General features: G+C 44.9%; 1 protein-coding gene across 1 annotated transcript; it reads left to right on the forward strand.

Moving 5' to 3' along the window:
* The first annotated feature begins 1037 nt into the window (after positions 1-1037).
* LOC141941641 (A-kinase anchor protein 12-like) lies at positions 1038-6700 on the forward strand. The gene is given in 4 exon segments (XM_074864609.1): positions 1038-1047; positions 1652-5321; positions 5323-5479; positions 6574-6700. Coding segments are annotated over 4 exon segments (3846 nt in total). The 3' UTR covers positions 6583-6700.
* Positions 6701-16608: the final 9908 nt, after the last annotated feature.

The raw sequence follows: 16608 nt of genomic DNA on the forward strand, positions 1-16608 counted from the left end.
GGGGGGGGTGTCTGCTTGCACGTGTGGCGGCAGGGTCCCAGCCTGTGATACCAAAACCTCGACGCTGTGTCCGTTGAACTCCGTACATCTCATTTAAGAAAGTAGCGCGTGAGCCACTGAAGTGTGAGAGCTGGCACCATAAACTGATTGGGCTTTGTGAAAAGGTAGTAGTATTTGGAGGAGCAAAGAGTTCAAAGGAAAAGACATCTTGCACTGCTGGTTTTGCACAAACTTCTATCGTTCTATGGGAAACAAAATGGCATTATGAAATTTAAATAAACCAACCCCACTTTTGTTCCTAATGCTAACTAACTGACATCAGAGTTTCTCTCGGCTTGCTGTTGTATGCTGCTGGATTTCCTCACTCCTGTTTTTTTGGCTAGAGCTAGTGAATGAATTCAACAAATAGTGGAGGTTTATTAATGCAAAGTACTTTAGCTTTACAACACCTATTGACCACAGAGCCTGTAGAAGCCCTGGTCTGTTTGGAGCTGACCCTGGGGAGGACTGTACGTGATTTGAATCAGTTAGTAGGGGACGAGACATCCTACCGCTGTTTACAATAGGGTTTTCATTAAACTCGATGTTTAATGAGCTTATCACATGCTGAGCCTTTTTCCTCAAGGGTTCTCTATTTTTTTTATTTCCTTTTATTGTTAGTAATTAAAGGTTAAACTGCTTTGCAAAAGCAATCTCTGTATAGGGTTGCACAGTGAGATCGTTTGAGGCTTTCCTCATTTAATAATCCTTGTGGAAACTTGGATTTTCACCGCAACACAACTGCTTCTACAGGACACTTTGCAAGAACTACATCTAGCTTGTAGTACAAATCACCGTTTCTTTGAAGGGACGGAGTACCTCTCCTTATTGGTAGGCGGGAGTGTTTTAAGCTATCATGTGTCTAGTTCGTGCAGGTGGAGCTACATCTCCTTTGTGGTGAGTTTGCCTGTGGTGTCTATGTTACTCCTTATGCAGTCGTTTTGCTAAAGAAAATTTTTAATCTGGTTTTCATTGTGCATCGTTAGGAGCTCTCAAGAATGCCCCAACGTAGGAGCCTCATCGTTAGGAGCTGTAAAATGAGCTTTTCTTTTCTTGTCATCATTTTAGGTCAGCACAGTTTTTCGGTTTGGTTTCTTTTTTTTTCTCTCGGAGGTCTCTCTCCGCCCGGAAAGTATACGGAGCTTTGCTTCAGGAATCATTACATAATTTCTGTACATTCTTTGAGTAATGATAGCATAGAAATATTTTTTATTTTCTCACATAAGTTTGCCTTGAAGTAAAAAACCAAAACCCAACAAACAACAAAAAACCACAAACACAAAACCCCACAAAAAGACCTGCAAAAGAAGGAAGGAGAATGAGAGGCTGTAAGCTGGAGAGGTGCATTTGCAAATAAACTTCGGAAAGACCCATACAATGACCTGAGGCAGAAGAGGAATTCTAGCAACCTTAGAACAAAAACTAGTCGTTAAAAAAAATTAATAGTAGCGCACAGAAGAGGCACGCAGATAATTAAACAAGCATGTTTAGGAAGGTTCGATAAAAATGAAGAAAAACACATTAAAAAAGTTATATATATTTATATAATGGTATCCTATAGCATTAAATTGAGAAGGAAACTAACTGGTTTTTGTTGTTGTTGTTTACACAGTTGGACAAACAGAACATTCCAGTGCAACTTTGAAAGAAGACACGGAAACTATGGAGGCAAGTCCGTCTGACTCAAGCACCAAGGACGGTGTAGTAGATGCTGAGAAAGAGGATGCTCATACAGTTGAGCAGTTGCCATCTTTGGAAGAAGACGCAGAAGACCATGCATCTGAGCCACAGTCTTACGATCTGGGTTTTAAAAAGGTTTTTAAATTTTGGGCGTTCAGATTCACAGTGAAGAAGACACGAAAATCAGAACCTGCTGATTTTCAGCCTGTTCAACTGCTTACTGTAAAAAAGCAAACACAAGTCCCTGAAGGAGCTGGTGATCAAAAAGAAGTCGGCTCAGAAGAAACAGCGATGCCTGAGGACGCACTCTCTGCAGAAGACAACACCAAAGACACACTGAAAAATGAAAAAACAGAAGATGAATCTCCTAAAACACCAGAAGCAGATGAGATTTGTTCTCAGTCAGCTGCCTTAGCCACTGATACTGCATCGCCATTAAGAAAATTTTTTACTCGGGGATGGACTCGATTTGGAAAAAAGAAGAGGTTTAGGAAGCCTAAAGAAGATGAACTACAGTCTCCTACTAAAGAAGATGGGCAAGAAAAAGAGGGGGCAACGTTAATAACTGAAACCAGTGAAAAGGAGGAGAAATCTGAGTTTGAGGAGCAAGATGAGGAGAGGAACGTGACAGAAGTAACTACTGAAGAGCATGAGAAGGAGCAAAGTGAAGATGAAAAACAGCCGTCAAAAAGGATTGTGGCAGACACAGGAGTGGAAGCAAGTGGGAAGGAAGAGCTAATCAAGCATGATGAGCAGGAACAAAAAGAGGCTGTAACAGCAGCAGTTGTTAAAGAAAGTGCGATGGAGAAAAAAGCTGGAGATGATGAAGAAAGAAAACTGGTGGAAGTCTCAGATGATCTTGGTAAAAAGGAAGAAAAAACTGAAGAAGGAGAAAAAGAAAGTGAGCAGCTAAAAACAAGCTCAGTGGTAGCTGTTGTTTCTGATATTGTGAATGGAGAATTGAAAACATCCTCAGAAGTCCTACCGGCGGGAGACAAACTGGAGTCAACAGGGAAGTGTGAAATAGATGACAGAACTGAAATATCCTCTGAAGAGAGACCTGAAGCAGGGTCTTTGGCAATTGCAATTTCTAGTGAACAGCTTAAAAAATCTGAAGGAAGAGAAGGAAATAAACGTGCTCCGCTAGAGAAAGAAACATTTGATGAAAAAACAGAGGAAGCAGAATTGAAAATATCACCCACAGCAGAAGACATCACACAAGGAGAAGCTCTGGACACAACCACAGAGAAGAAAGAAAGCAAAGAACATGAGACAAAACTGACTCTGGGTGCTCCTGGATTGAAGTCCTTTTCTACTTCTGAATGCTCAGTTGACACAGAGGACGATCAACAGTCTATCAAACCCACTGGTGAAGGATTACAGGGAAAAACTAGCAGAGTTATGACTGATACTATCAAACCAGGTGAAATAACCACAGAAATAACGCCTGAAGAGGCAGCTGGAAAGAGGCCTCCAGAAGGTATCACAAATGAAGCTGAACTGCTGTCTTCTCAAGAAAAAAATAAACTGCAAGGCAGCCCTTTAAAGAAACTCTTTATGGGTACTGGATTTAAAAAACTGTCTGGAAAGAAGCGGAAAGGCAAAAGAGAAGAATCTAAGTTAGGGGAACAGGGTGAGCCAATTCAGCACTTACCAGCTTCCCCAGATAGCCCAGAGGAACAAAAAGGGGAGAGTTCTGCTTCTTCTCCTGAGCAGATGAATGAAATTCCTTCTTTGGAGAAATCTGTAGACGGAATGCAGGTCACTGAAAATGAAGACGCTGCTATTGCAGATGTGGCGCGCAAAAGAGAAAGTCTTACGCCCTGGGCATCATTTAAAAAGATGGTGACTCCCAAGAAGCGTGTCAGAAGACCTTCTGCAAGTGATAAAGAAGAAGAAATTGATAAGACAAAGAGTGTTGCAGTGTCTGCAACCGAAAATACTATTGATGAATATCAGGGAGAATTAAAAGAAGATGGGATGGGCCAGAAACCAGAGAAAAGCACAGAAAAGCCCAAAAAAAAGGTTGGCACCTCTGTGTTCTGGGAAGCTTTTTTATGTGGAGGTTCTTCAAAGAAAAGAGCCAGGAAATCATCATCATCATCATCTGATGAAGACACTGAACATAAGCTTGGTCGAGAAAGCCAAAAAATAGACGAGTCTGGACAGAACAAAGAAACGGCAACAGGTGCAGTTCTTACTAGTTCTCAGGAGAGCGATCAAGGACGAGGGAATTCTTCCTCAGAACAAGCTGGAAGCCCATCTGAAGCGGAAGCTATTTCAACACGGGCACCATTTAAAAGGTTAGTCGCTCCAAGAAGGAGATCCAAAACCAGAATGGAAGAGAGAACGGAAGACTCTGTTGTGGGATCTAGCCTTGAGCATTCAATGTCGGACGGTGAGCCTGGAAAAGATGAATCATTCGTTCCATTTAGAAAACTGATGCCTGGGCGTAGGAAGAAAAAGTCAGATGGAAAGCCAGCACCAAGTCATCTTAAACAAGCAAGAGAAGACATGGCAGAAACAACTGAAGAAGATTTGGATATTCCAGCTGTTGTTCCTTTATCTGAATACGAAGCAGCAGAGCAGGAGAAAATGGAAGGCCAACAAGCGAAAGATGCTGAGGCGATGAGAGAACAAACCTCAGAGAAGGAGAGAGCAGAAAAATTGGAGGAGACCCTAAGAGTTGAGCAAGCACATGAGGCACTGGTACATGCAGTTACTGTTGCCCTTGTGGAAGGGGAAAGGGCGGTTACCGGTACCGAAGCAAGGTCACCACCTTGGCTATCTGCTGCTCTGACAGAGTGCATTGAGCAGGCAAAAGAAAAGGAAGAGAAAGAAACTGAGAAAACACTTGAATCAGATGTTGCTGTGGAAGAAGCAGTGGTAGCTGCTAAGACAGTGCCAGAGATGAGAAAGGCTGTAAGTGATGACACCACAGCAAGTGAGCTAGAGCTGACCTCAGAAGCAGTGACAGCTCCGGAGGAGACGGCAGAAGCTTCCTGCACTGAAGAAACAATGGAAGTGTCCCTTGCTGAGGAGACAGCTGAGATGGTTTCTGCTGTTTCACCGTTGTTAGAAACCCCAGATCCTACAGAGGAAGTGACGCCTGTACAAGAAGTAGAGGCCGCTGAACAAAATTTGAAAGAATTAGACAAACAGACACAAAAAGTTCTTCATGAAGTTGTTGAAAGAGTAAAGTTAGCAGGTGTAGCACAGCTGGTTAGTGAAAGACCCGGGTCAGCAGCTATAATTACAACAGTACAAGGCATTGAGTCAGAAGTGAAAGCTGACGCTAAAGATGGGAACGCTGTAGGCCAGGAAACTGTTTTGCCTGGACAGTCCTTGGAAAAAGGAGAACACAAGGAGGATGGCCTCCAGCCCCAGGGAAGCGCAGGGAGCGTTCAGGGCCAAAACGGAGTCGAAGAGGGTGTTCTACCCGAAGGTTCAGAGAGAAATGAAGTACCTGCTGCAGTGAAAGAAAGCACAGAAGGATGTGAAAATGTAGATGTATTGAGAGACGAAAGCCAGTGGCAGGCATGTGAAAAAGCAGCTGTAGAAGACCATGAAGAAATACCTGAAGTGGAGGGGACAGTAGAGGAATCTTCATCACACGACAGAGTTTCACAGCGTCAAAGCAGTCACTTCCAAGGAAGAGATATCTGTAAAGGAGGAGCCTTCAGAACCAGAGAAGCTGCCCATAACAGAATTGACAGTAGAGGAGACGAGCGACGAACGTATTCCGGAAGTACAGACTGCAGTGAGTCTTACACATAACACAAAGGTTGATTTGTCAAATTAAAAACCAGCACGTGTTAGATCTTATACCTAATTCAAAACCAGGTCGTGGCCATACTACTGTCAAGGACCTTCCTTGTGCAGCCTGTGGCAACTGAAGTTAATTTCTGGCGAGACACACACACAGATGTCCAGAAGCAGCAGCCACTGAGGCCTGTGTGCAGAGTGAGGTGGATGCAGTTCCTGCAGAAATGGAGTAGGAGATGGTGTGCATTGCTGAAGCAATTGCCATTAGGGCTCCTGCACAGCACAGTGTGACTTAACGGATTATATGAACCCCTGAGATGCCTATGTGAGCCGTATGGCACCATACATAGTGGATGGTAGCTTCGGTTGTAGGCAGAGATACAATTGTAGCTGAAGTACCTCTGCAAAGGGCAGAAATGAAATGACACCACTATGGCCAGTTTTAAATGTGCGGAAATTATTGTGGCTGATGTTCTTCCCTACCTCCCCACCACCTTCCTGGCTTAGTCTTTGTTTCAAGTGCTGTCAGCTGTCCCTTGCTTTAGGCTGCCCTTTGTTTAATGAGCTGTGTGTCCTGAGAAACTGAACACAAGCTAGAATCATGGTGACCCGCTAGTCTCTGTGTCATCACCTCACACTCTTCCCATAACTTGTTTCTTCTCTGTACAGCCACCCTCACTTTAATGGCCTTTGACTCGGCCTGGAGTTTCGGGGGATATTTCTGGGAGGTAGAAAATGTGGCTTCCAGTTCTCCTAGATACGCACTCATACGGCACGTGTTTAATGTGTGGGATTTAATCTGCAAACACTCTTCCTCTCTAACAAAGCTCTTTTTAAAATCCTAAAGGATGTGAGCGTTGCCTTCCGTGGTAAACCTGGAGTGCCTTATGTACCAAATCTCTTTGCACTACGGTGAAATCTGAATCGGAAATGATAGGCACAGTTTCTCCCTAGGATATTTAACTGCACTTGCTTCACTAAGTCATGAGACCTTTATCTCTGTCTTTGAGACCTGCCTGGGAAAATAAGATATTCTTGACAGAATAAGTTGTCACTAATAAAGCTTTTTTACTGTCGTCTGTCTTTCAGATGTGCTAAGCATCCACGTGACATTTGGAGAGATGCCAGTCCTAGAGAACAACTGACAACCCTGCGACAGAACCGGGAGCTTTATTCACTACCCTTTATTCTTAGATGTTAAGACATTTTTGTTATTTCTATTAAAAAAACCCAATGCCTTCAACGTTGGCTATATCCACACATTTGTTCCATTCGAAGGTCATTTGCCTCTGCCCCAAATACACCACTTAGACTGGAGATGCACAACCGAATGGATGGACAGACCACTACAATTTGTACCACAGTTATTGTCGTCCCCTCACTTCATGTGTGTCCTGTCTGTCCCATCTCCTTGAATCCCTTCACTCATCCCTGAATCCCCCCCCCCTTCTCTCCGCAGTCTTCCTTACCCCCCACATCTTCCGTAGCTGCCTCGATTTGACCTACGAGTGGCTGTAGATGCTGCTTGACTTGTGTGTGAGGGGGAAGAGAAGGGCTGACTGATGGGAACACATGAGAGACTTCTGGCCCAGTGGCAGATGTGGCTTTATCAAACAGCAGGAACTGGATCACACACAAATTCTTGAGCAAGACGCTCAAGATTGCTGCCTTTCAGTCCCATTCAGGTATCTCTCTCTGTCCTTCAGTTGTATTTGTGCAGGCCTGATTTAGTCAGAAATTACTTCTACAGTGTAGCTTGAAAGGAGATTGAGAATACCCTTCTTCTGTCGTTCCAGACTTCAGGTCTCAGGAGTGGACTGTAATGTGTTGAATATTTATATGTATGTCTTAAACCCAGTTCTGATTTTAATGTAGAGCTATGATACTTCTGTACTATTTAGGCGTACCCTTAAATGAATTTTGTAGAGTAGCCTGGAGAGGAAATTGATACCATTGGAGCAGAAATTGATAACATGTAGCTTCCTATTTATTGTTCCAGGATTTCCCCCTTGTAAAATCTCTCAAAAACTTGGCTGTCTTGCTTTGGATATTGATATGTGTATCCTAAACCCAGTTCTGATTTTAATGTAGAGCTGTGATATTTCTAAAGACAAAAGGAGAGCCCTGACCTGTGTCAGATCTACCACTCACTTCTACTTGCAGTACTCCCTGGTTTCTCAGAACCCTCCAGACTTACCATTTCCCTGTCGTCTCGCTCATGTAGCAACCTGAGTGGTACCACAACCCGCAAATTGCATCCTTCTCATTCCAGAGTCTGCTCATTTCTGGTCACTGCCCCAACCAACCCCAAGACTTTTGCCACACCTACACTGTCTAACATCCTTCCAGCTTACAAGCTTCCTCCTTTCCCAAGCCCTGCCTGAACCTCTTTCCCACCACAGCATTTCCTGAAATCCTCCCCGCTCCTTATCAATTCCGTCTCCTCAGTGAGACGGGCATAGGAAGGGGGGTAAGGACTTGGTGATTAATTCTGTTTTGTATTGCAAAAAGTTGATGAGACCTTTGGGGTGCTGAGATCTTAAAAACCCTCCTGTAAGGTGGATTGGACTGACAACAGCTGTAGACCAGAATGAGCAGGGTGGTTTCAAGATGACAAGAAGCCCCAAGACCCAGAGTCCAGGGCCGTCTGTCCCCAACAGGAGTTGGCCCTCTCTTTTGTTGTTTACATTAAAATCAAACATGGGGTACAAGTCAGTACTTTCAGCTCTGGTTTCTAAAGTGAAGGTTACAGATCGCACTTTGTGAAACTGATGCCCGTCGAGTTGAACAATAACTCACTATCCTACCTGTATAGTAATTTATTTTAAAGTCAACTTTTAGTGTACAAATGCTCTTGTTACGGCAGGTGCTTGCTTCTGCTTGAGGCTGCACTTACAGCAAGCAATGTGACTGATTGCACTGGTGTGATTGCACCCTCTGGTGCTGCCCTGCGTGGAAGCATCAAAAGATTTTTTCCTTACCTCAGAGCAAATTATATAAATATTTAAAGCCAAACAATGTGGTTTCAAACAATCCAGTCTATCTCTGTCCATCATTAGCGGCAGCTTTCCCCCTTAGCTTCGGGCAATTCCAACAACGTTGGCTGGTTTGCACAGGTTTAAGTTGTCTTGCAAGTTAATCATGCTCTTAACAACACCTCACAAGTGCAAACTTGGCTGAATTTGTACAAATTGTATGCGTATGTACGTTAAGCCATATTGCAATAACTGCTCAACACGTTTCTTCTCTGTACAGCTACCCTCACTTTAATGGCCTTTGACTTGACCTGTAGTTTAGGGTGATATTTCTGGGAGGTAGAAAATGTGGCTTCCAGTTTAATATATATATATCTATAAGAAATTGTAACATTTCATAATATTTAAAATTACATATTTTCTTGTCAGTGAGGATGCAAAAATGTCCCCCCTTGCATACCTGCCGCTGCAAGCCTCGGGACCTTGTGCTTTTGAGTGCTCTGTGGCCCACCGTGCAAAGGGCTCTGCTCTCTGGGGCGAGCCTGCTGAAGGCAGGGGGGCTGTGAGAGTCCTCCCTGCCGGCAGCCCTTTGGCTTTCCAGTGCAGCCTCTCGGTACAGGAATGCTGTTGCGGAATGGCTCTTCGGGGTATGCAGTGCCTGTCCCCTGGCAGGGCCTGGGGCCAGCCAGCCAGGACGCCTGGGTGGTTGCTCTGGTGTCACTGCACCATCTAGTGCCGTCCTCTGCAAACTCACCGCCGGCCTCAGCCAAAAGGAGGCTCAGCCGGTTCCTCACAAGCCCACGGGGATTGCACCTCACATGCGCGTAGAGCCGTGCTTCCTGTGTCATAACGCCCCAAAAGCTGGAGAAATCAGTGTGGCAAAGGCAGCGACTTCTGGCCGTTTCTTCCCTGTTGGGTGAGCTTCCATCCAGCGTGGACAGCGGCTAAAGAGGAAGGAGCAGGGCGTAGCGCTAGCTTGCGCCAGTGATGTGTGTGCACAGAAGGCACGTGGGAAGTAATAAGCTGCTTCGGTGGGCTCTGAAGGGAAAATGTGGATTCAGTTGTAGATTGCTAGCTGTACCCAGTGCCAGTCTGAGTCACGTCAGGAGGCGATAAGGCAACAGCAGAAATAGGGCCCAGAGCCACAGCGGCTGCTCACTCGGCTCCTGCTCAGGTGCTGCCCCAAGGCAGAGCTCCTGCGAAGGCCTGATGTGTGCCGGGAGCAGCGCCTTTCGGCTGCCGAAAGAGCGGCATGGACGCTGGGTACCGAGGCCAGAAAGAGAGAAGGTCTGTGCCTCTGCAGCTGTGCAGAAGTAACTGTTTGGTAGTTGCTGATAAGCCTGAAAGTCTTCAGAACTAACTGCAACAAGCCACGGGAAAGGCGTAAACCAGACTTTGGAGCTGGAAGGCAGGAATATGCCAGCCTACCCCAAAAAGCCTTTGGCAGCAGGTCCAGCAGCAGCCGGGCTGCTGAGGCTCTGCTGCTTCCTGGGGTGATAGAGGGGACACCTGCAGTGTGATGGAGAGGAAGCAGAGGGAGCACTGGAATCATTAGCCTTAGCCAGGGTTAAGTTAATACCTTCCAAAAGGTTCTCCAGCATATCTTGGCAGATATACCAGTATATACCACAAATTATAAAAACCGGAGAACACCAGCTAAAACAAATACAAAGGAAAAGAGCCAGCCTGTCTCTATGCAAAAAAGAGAAAGCAAAATGGGGAAATAGAGGAACCCCCACAGTTACCACTGAGCATAATTAGTTATGGAAAGTGTATTTAGATAAAGAGGGATCTCCGAGTCAGTTAAATACACTGACAATACCTGTTTTACAGCAGTTGGCTGAGTTTGCCTCATTGACCCTTCATGATAGTCCTCTGGGATCCATATGCAGGGATGGCGGTGACACAGCATGATTTAAGAAAGTAATGACTAAGGCAGAGGATTTTAGGGATGTGAGCTCTGGGATACCCACATTTGTCAGCACTGACCCTAGACCATGAATATGCAGGAAACCAAGGCTGGGGCTTCATCCTGTGGCTGTCCAAGCAGCTGCTACTTGCCCTGCTGAGGATCCACGTGCCGAGGTGATGGTGGCAGTCAATGACCACTGCTTTACGACATTTCCCATCAACACAGGAGGTGTAGGTGGTAGATAAGGGCACTTACCAAGGACAGCCTTCACTTAGCAAACAATTAGTTTCAATTGTAGGCGTTCATGGGCAAGTCACTACACTGGCCAGGGCTAAATTAATTCTGTCTAATGGACCAGCAGTACACCCCACTTTACTCGTAGGTCCTCCCGATAGGTGCCTTTTAAGTATAGATTTAAGTGGACCCATGGGGAAAATAGCAAACAAGGTCAACCACCCCCTTTACCGCACAGTTTGCCTCAGATCGATGCACCCCCGTTAGCCTGTTACAAACAGGTGCTGCCTTCGCCCACAGCAAGCTAGCTAGCACTCCACAATGCAAGTTCCCTCCTGGTGCCACCCATCCCCTTACTGAAATGACAAAACAGGCAAAAGAACAGGGGATCATTGGTAAGTCTCATCCTCCTACAAGTCTCCTGTATGGCCTTGAAAGAAGCCTAATGGCAAAGGGCAACTAACAGCAGATTATGGAGGCCTGACCATTGCTTCCAAACTGCTCACTGCAGCTGGTCCCAGTATAGCTGATATATAGTCAACCCTCTTAATGATGGATGGCAACTATCGATGTGAAATAAGTGGTTTTTATGATCCCAGCACTGGAGGCAGATAGGATGAGCTTTGCTTTCATCTGACAGAGACTCCAGTATACATTTACCCGCTTATTGCAAGGCTTAAACAATAGTCCCACCGTATGTGTAGCTCATGCTACATTGGCTAAAAAGCTGGAAATGTTAAAATTTCCACAAGAGGTCACTGTGGGGCAGCGCATCGGTGATATCTTAAGAGGTGACCTCAGACCTTGTAAACGGGCTACGAACACTTGCTACAACACACCCACAGTCAACTGGGGTACAGACACCAGAAGAACAGAAACAAGGGCCCAGTCACGAATCCATCGTTTGGGGAGTCAGATGGATAGGTGGGAGAAAAACAGACCCCGATGAGGTGCTACAAGAAATCCACGGGTTACCCCTAACCCAGAATAGGAAAGGAGTTATGTGCCATGCTAAGGACTTTAGGATCTTGGAGGTCACATATTCCAGGATTTGGTGTAACAGCCTGACCACTACATAACTTACTAAATCAAAATGCAATCTGGAAATGGACCCCACAACACAACGAGGCCTCCAGAGCTGTTAAAGAAAACCATAAATGTGTATCAGTCACTGGGAGTCATCCACCCTACGTGGCCCCTCTCACTACAGGCCCAGGTGGGAGAGAAGGTATATTGGTGGGGACTAGAGCAATAGAGGCTGCCTGAATCCATGCAACATCGCATCAGCTTGGGCTTCAAATCAGAGCAGAATTTTGTGTAAGAATGCAGTCACATATAACAATAAGACTACTATTAAAGAATTATGAAAATAAAGCCTAATTTTGAATAGGAAACCAGAGATTATGTCTCTACAGGAAGACCATGAAGCTGGGCAGTAGGGTCATCATGAGGGCACATACACTTCCCCTCTAGTAAAACCTTCTCAAAATCTGAAAGAGCATGACTATTTCTTTCCGTGGTGAGCATGGAGTGCCTCACTCCCAAAGTTTTTCACACTTCAGTGAATTCTGAAACAGAAAAGATGATAGGTATAGTCTCTCCCTAGACCATTTATTGCACTTGCTTAACTGAGACCTTCATTATCTCCATCTCCGAGAACTGCTTGGGAAAATAAGATGATCTTGAGAGAGTAAGTTGTCATTAATAAAGCTTTCTTAATTGTCTTCTTTCCGTCAGATGCGCTAAGAGTTCATGTGCCATTTGGAGAGATGCCAATCTTAGAGAACAACTGGCAAAGCTGTGGCAAAGCTTTATCCGTGAGGCTTAATTCAGGGATGCTAACACTTGCTCTTTTGAAGTCTTCACCTTTTGGTCATGGTCATTAAAAAGCAATGCTGGTAATGCTCAGTATAGCTACACGTGTTCTCCATGCAAAGGTCTACACAACTGACCCAAGATCCCCACAGGTATTTCAACACCCTCCCCTCACAGGGGGCAGCAAGGACCCCCCACCTCCTCCCCTTTCCTACCAGGAGACAGGGACAGAAACAGGGGCATCTCCTGCACACGCTCTCAGGTGAAAGGGAAAACTGAAACTACAATTAGGGAAGGACAGAGAAAGGAGAAAAACACATTCTGCTTAGTGCTGACACGCTTGAAATACTCGTTTGGTGTCATTCCAGCTGAACAGGCAGTGTCCTGTGCACTCTCCACCAGACGTTACACAAACTTTTTGCAGCCTCCCCCTTCCTTCGGCAGCTCCTTTGCAGCCTCACTCTGGTGAGAGGCTCCTGCTCTGTTTCTCTCCCAGTCCTAACTCTAATCCTAAACCTACACCCTAGTTGCGAGTTGAGCCTTGTCCAAAACCCCCAGCCCTGGCAGAGGTGAAAAACTCCTTGTGAGGGCAGAGTGTGGCCCCTCAGTCACATTTAAATGACTTGTTCCAGGTTGTGTCTTTTCTGCATCAAAACTGCAGTCTAAGAGAGCGCTGGGGTTGTGGCCTTCTTGACAGGCCCAGTGTGGCTGGCTGCAGCATAAGCCTTTGCCACAGATGGCCCTGTCAGCTGGAGAGGCAGTCCACTCCTGGACCTAGCCGTCTCTTCAGCAGGTGCTTGACCTGCTCTAGTTATACCCTGGAGTCTCTCCTGGGTTTCTGAGTAGCTGGAGCAACTCGTCTGTGTAATCTTAATACATTTCTTACTGCAGAATGACACCAAGAAATGCACCCTCGTGGTCCCATCAGACATTGAAGAAGGATTTTGCCATTCAGCTGGTAGGTTTTAAAGACAAACTGAGGAACTGCCCTCTTCTGTAGTGCTTGCAAGCTGGCACTTCTGCAAAACTGCCTGCTTCACTTCAGAGCAATTCAATGCTATGCAGGAGACAGCTTAAAGCCTGGAATGTTACTCTTGCAAATGACTCTTCTCCCTTATGCTCAGTGGCAGAGACATCAGTGCAAAGTGCAAGTGGTATTGTATCCTTATTTCTTGGTTCTCAGAGCCATGTTTAATTGCGTTCCTTGACAGCAATAGGAAATAAATGTGCTCATTTCTCATGTAAGAGTCACCACCGAGGTGTGGCACTGCAAGTGAGTACTGCTACCAGCAACTACGTGCCAGAGCAAATAAATCCTCTTGGCAGCAGCAACTGCACTTGTTTCCTCTCACCATGCAAAACCTCCACTCCTGTAAGCACTCCGGAGACCATCAGCAGGGCATGGCCAGATGCAGAGTAAGCCATCACCTCACACTCCCTTGCAGGAGTATCAGAAGCAGGAAAATACTTTATATGACAATACAACACTAGGCTGGTTTACCAAGGACTTGTGCCGTGACACAAATAAATGTCTTGAGAACTTTTAATTTCTGTAGGGCAATTTATTTTTGGAGCAGAAAGCAACTCCTTTAGGAGCAAGAGGATCTACCACAGTTTCTGAAGGGGAAAAAAGCAGCAATACAACCATCATCTCCAAATTCCTAGTATGCTCTTCTCTTTAAGACACAGATGCTGATGTGTTCCTACCTTCTTCCCTACCTCCCCACCACCTTCCTGGCTTAGTCTTTGTTTCAAGTGCTGTCAGCTGTCCCTTGCTTTAGGCTGCCCTTTGTTTAATGAGCTGTGTGTCCTGAGAAACTGAACACAAGCCAGAATCATGGTGACCCGCTAGTCTCTGTGTCATCACCTCACACTCTTCCCATAACTCTCCTTGGTAATTTTTTTCTGGTGCTTTTTCACCCAGAACATTCCTGGTCACTCTCTGCTTGTACCCTTTTTCACAGGTCTGCTGCAATTCTCTGCAGGTGCAGGACAAGACAGAGGATGAAACTGTTATGAAGGGTGTTTATTTGACCACCAAAAATAAAAAAAATATTATTAACACAATTAACTAGCTCTCTGTAAATTACAGGTTCAAATGTCTCTGAGAGGAGGACAGAACGACTTCCTAGGGTTTAACGGCAATCCAAAACACATAACAAGGAACTCTATAAGGTTTAACGGCAACCCAAAATGCAGAACAAAGCCTCACTACCTAGGGTTTAACGGCAACCCAAAACGCTTTATCACTCACCTGATAAGTGAGTGCTCTCAACCTCGAGGACCTGCTCAGGGCAGCGTCCCAGCCCAGGGCCCCTCGAGGAGTTTCCTTGGGCAGCGTCCTGGCCCAAGGGGAGAATCCTTGACTGCACTGTGCTGCGCCAGGGGATGAGCTCAAAATGGCTCCCCCAGGGGACTCCATTGATACCCAGGCGAATCTGACCTGTAGTCAATAGCGGCTCCCATTGGCCAAAGGACCCAATTACCATGGAGCCCTGAGATCAAAGGCAATCAGGAGAACAAAATGCAGCCAAGAAGCTCTGTTTTCATTGGGCGGGTGCACCTGCCACACCCCTCTTAGAGGCAAATAATAATTTAGATCAATTTCTGCTGCTTCAGGTCAACTGAGAGGCTTTCTTGCTTGTTTTACAGAATTAGTCTTTTATATGTTCACTTCTTAAAAAGCATCAATTTTTTCATATAGCTGAATCGCAATTCTAGACTTAATTGTAATATTAGACTCAGAAAATGTGTGTTCTCTTACACAAAAAAAAAGTCTGAATGCTACAATATTCTCAAGGTAGCTGAATGCTGTTCTCAGTTTTACTATTTGATAGACAGTCTGATAAGAATTGCTGTGAAAAGAACTCCAAAGGCATACTTTGCCTTCTTGTAATCACTGCACTGCAACTACACAAAGCCCTGTTTGTGGAGTAAAAGAGTTATCCTCATCTCTTTTAGAGGCATCCTGAAAAGGAAAATTTGTCAGATCACTTATCTAAAAATAGAAAAATATACGGAATTTTGTAACTTTTTAGTGAATTAGCTGTCAACTCTAAATGGCTAAAGGTAAGACACTTCAATTTCACAGTGCTCTTTGGACTTTAAAAAAAATGATCACTACATGCTCAAAATATCACGTTTCTCAGCCATAGAGGAGGACTAAGTTGTCCCCTAATACGTACTGTTGTTCCCGTGACCCACACGTGCTGTGGAACTTCATCATCTCTCAAGTAGTTTGCAGCAGACAGCGTTTGCTTGCTTCAGACCCAAGTTTCTGCCTCTCATTAAAAAAAAAAAAAAAAGTCAGAATTTTCTTTTTGAATATATGCACTGCTTATTTTTTAGTAACACAGAGGTGTAAATATATATCAGAAATAAGGGGCTTTTTTCACTGAAAAACACCTTTTTCTTTTAAACTTTGCTTTGTTTGTTTCTTTACACATTATTCTCTTTTCAATTAAAAGACTTTAAAGAATTTCTGATTTTCCTATGCTTTTTTTTTTTCCTAGTTTACTCAGCTATGATATAAGGCAACTTGGATGACAGAGGCATTGATGTCTTGTGCCCTTGTGTCAGACTGGTTTCATTGGTAATATTCCCACATTTAGTCAGGCATTTCATACGTTTTGTGCTTGACCATACAAACCTCACGCTGGTCCAAGGCCAGAGAGGAATCACAGTTTAATCTGCTGTTATCTGCACCATCAACTGTCACAATGTTTTCATTAATTGGTGGGTTTCAGCTAAAACTGTGGTGCCTGTTTCACTGTCTTCCCGAGCTCTTTGGAAAGAGCATCCTTAGCGCCCAGCTAGGCTTTGTCTGGCCACCTCTGTGGTGGCAGCACTGCCTCGGGAGACAGGCCCTGCTTTCTCCTTACCACTTCAGGAGTCTGGTCTGGTCTCAAAGCCAGAAAGGGAGAAGTAGAAAGTCCACCTGTTTGAGGGAGTTCAGCTGTTTCTTTCTTAACCTGTGACTGATAGAGTTATTTTCTTCATCCTTCTTTTTCCTTTTGGTGTATCGGTTGGAAGTGCTCTAATTTGATAGCTTGGAGGAAGCAGAGATGAGACAGAGAAGAGCAGAATGAACTTGTGGGCAAGTTTGGTTTGGGGCCCAGGGGTTTGACATATACAGAATCATGAACTCCTGTAGCAGAAGCTGAAATTGTCTTCTCTACTATAGTGTCA

Source organism: Strix uralensis, chromosome 3, assembly GCF_047716275.1.
Source record: "Strix uralensis isolate ZFMK-TIS-50842 chromosome 3, bStrUra1, whole genome shotgun sequence".
In the NCBI taxonomy this organism is placed as follows: Eukaryota; Metazoa; Chordata; class Aves; order Strigiformes; family Strigidae; genus Strix; species Strix uralensis.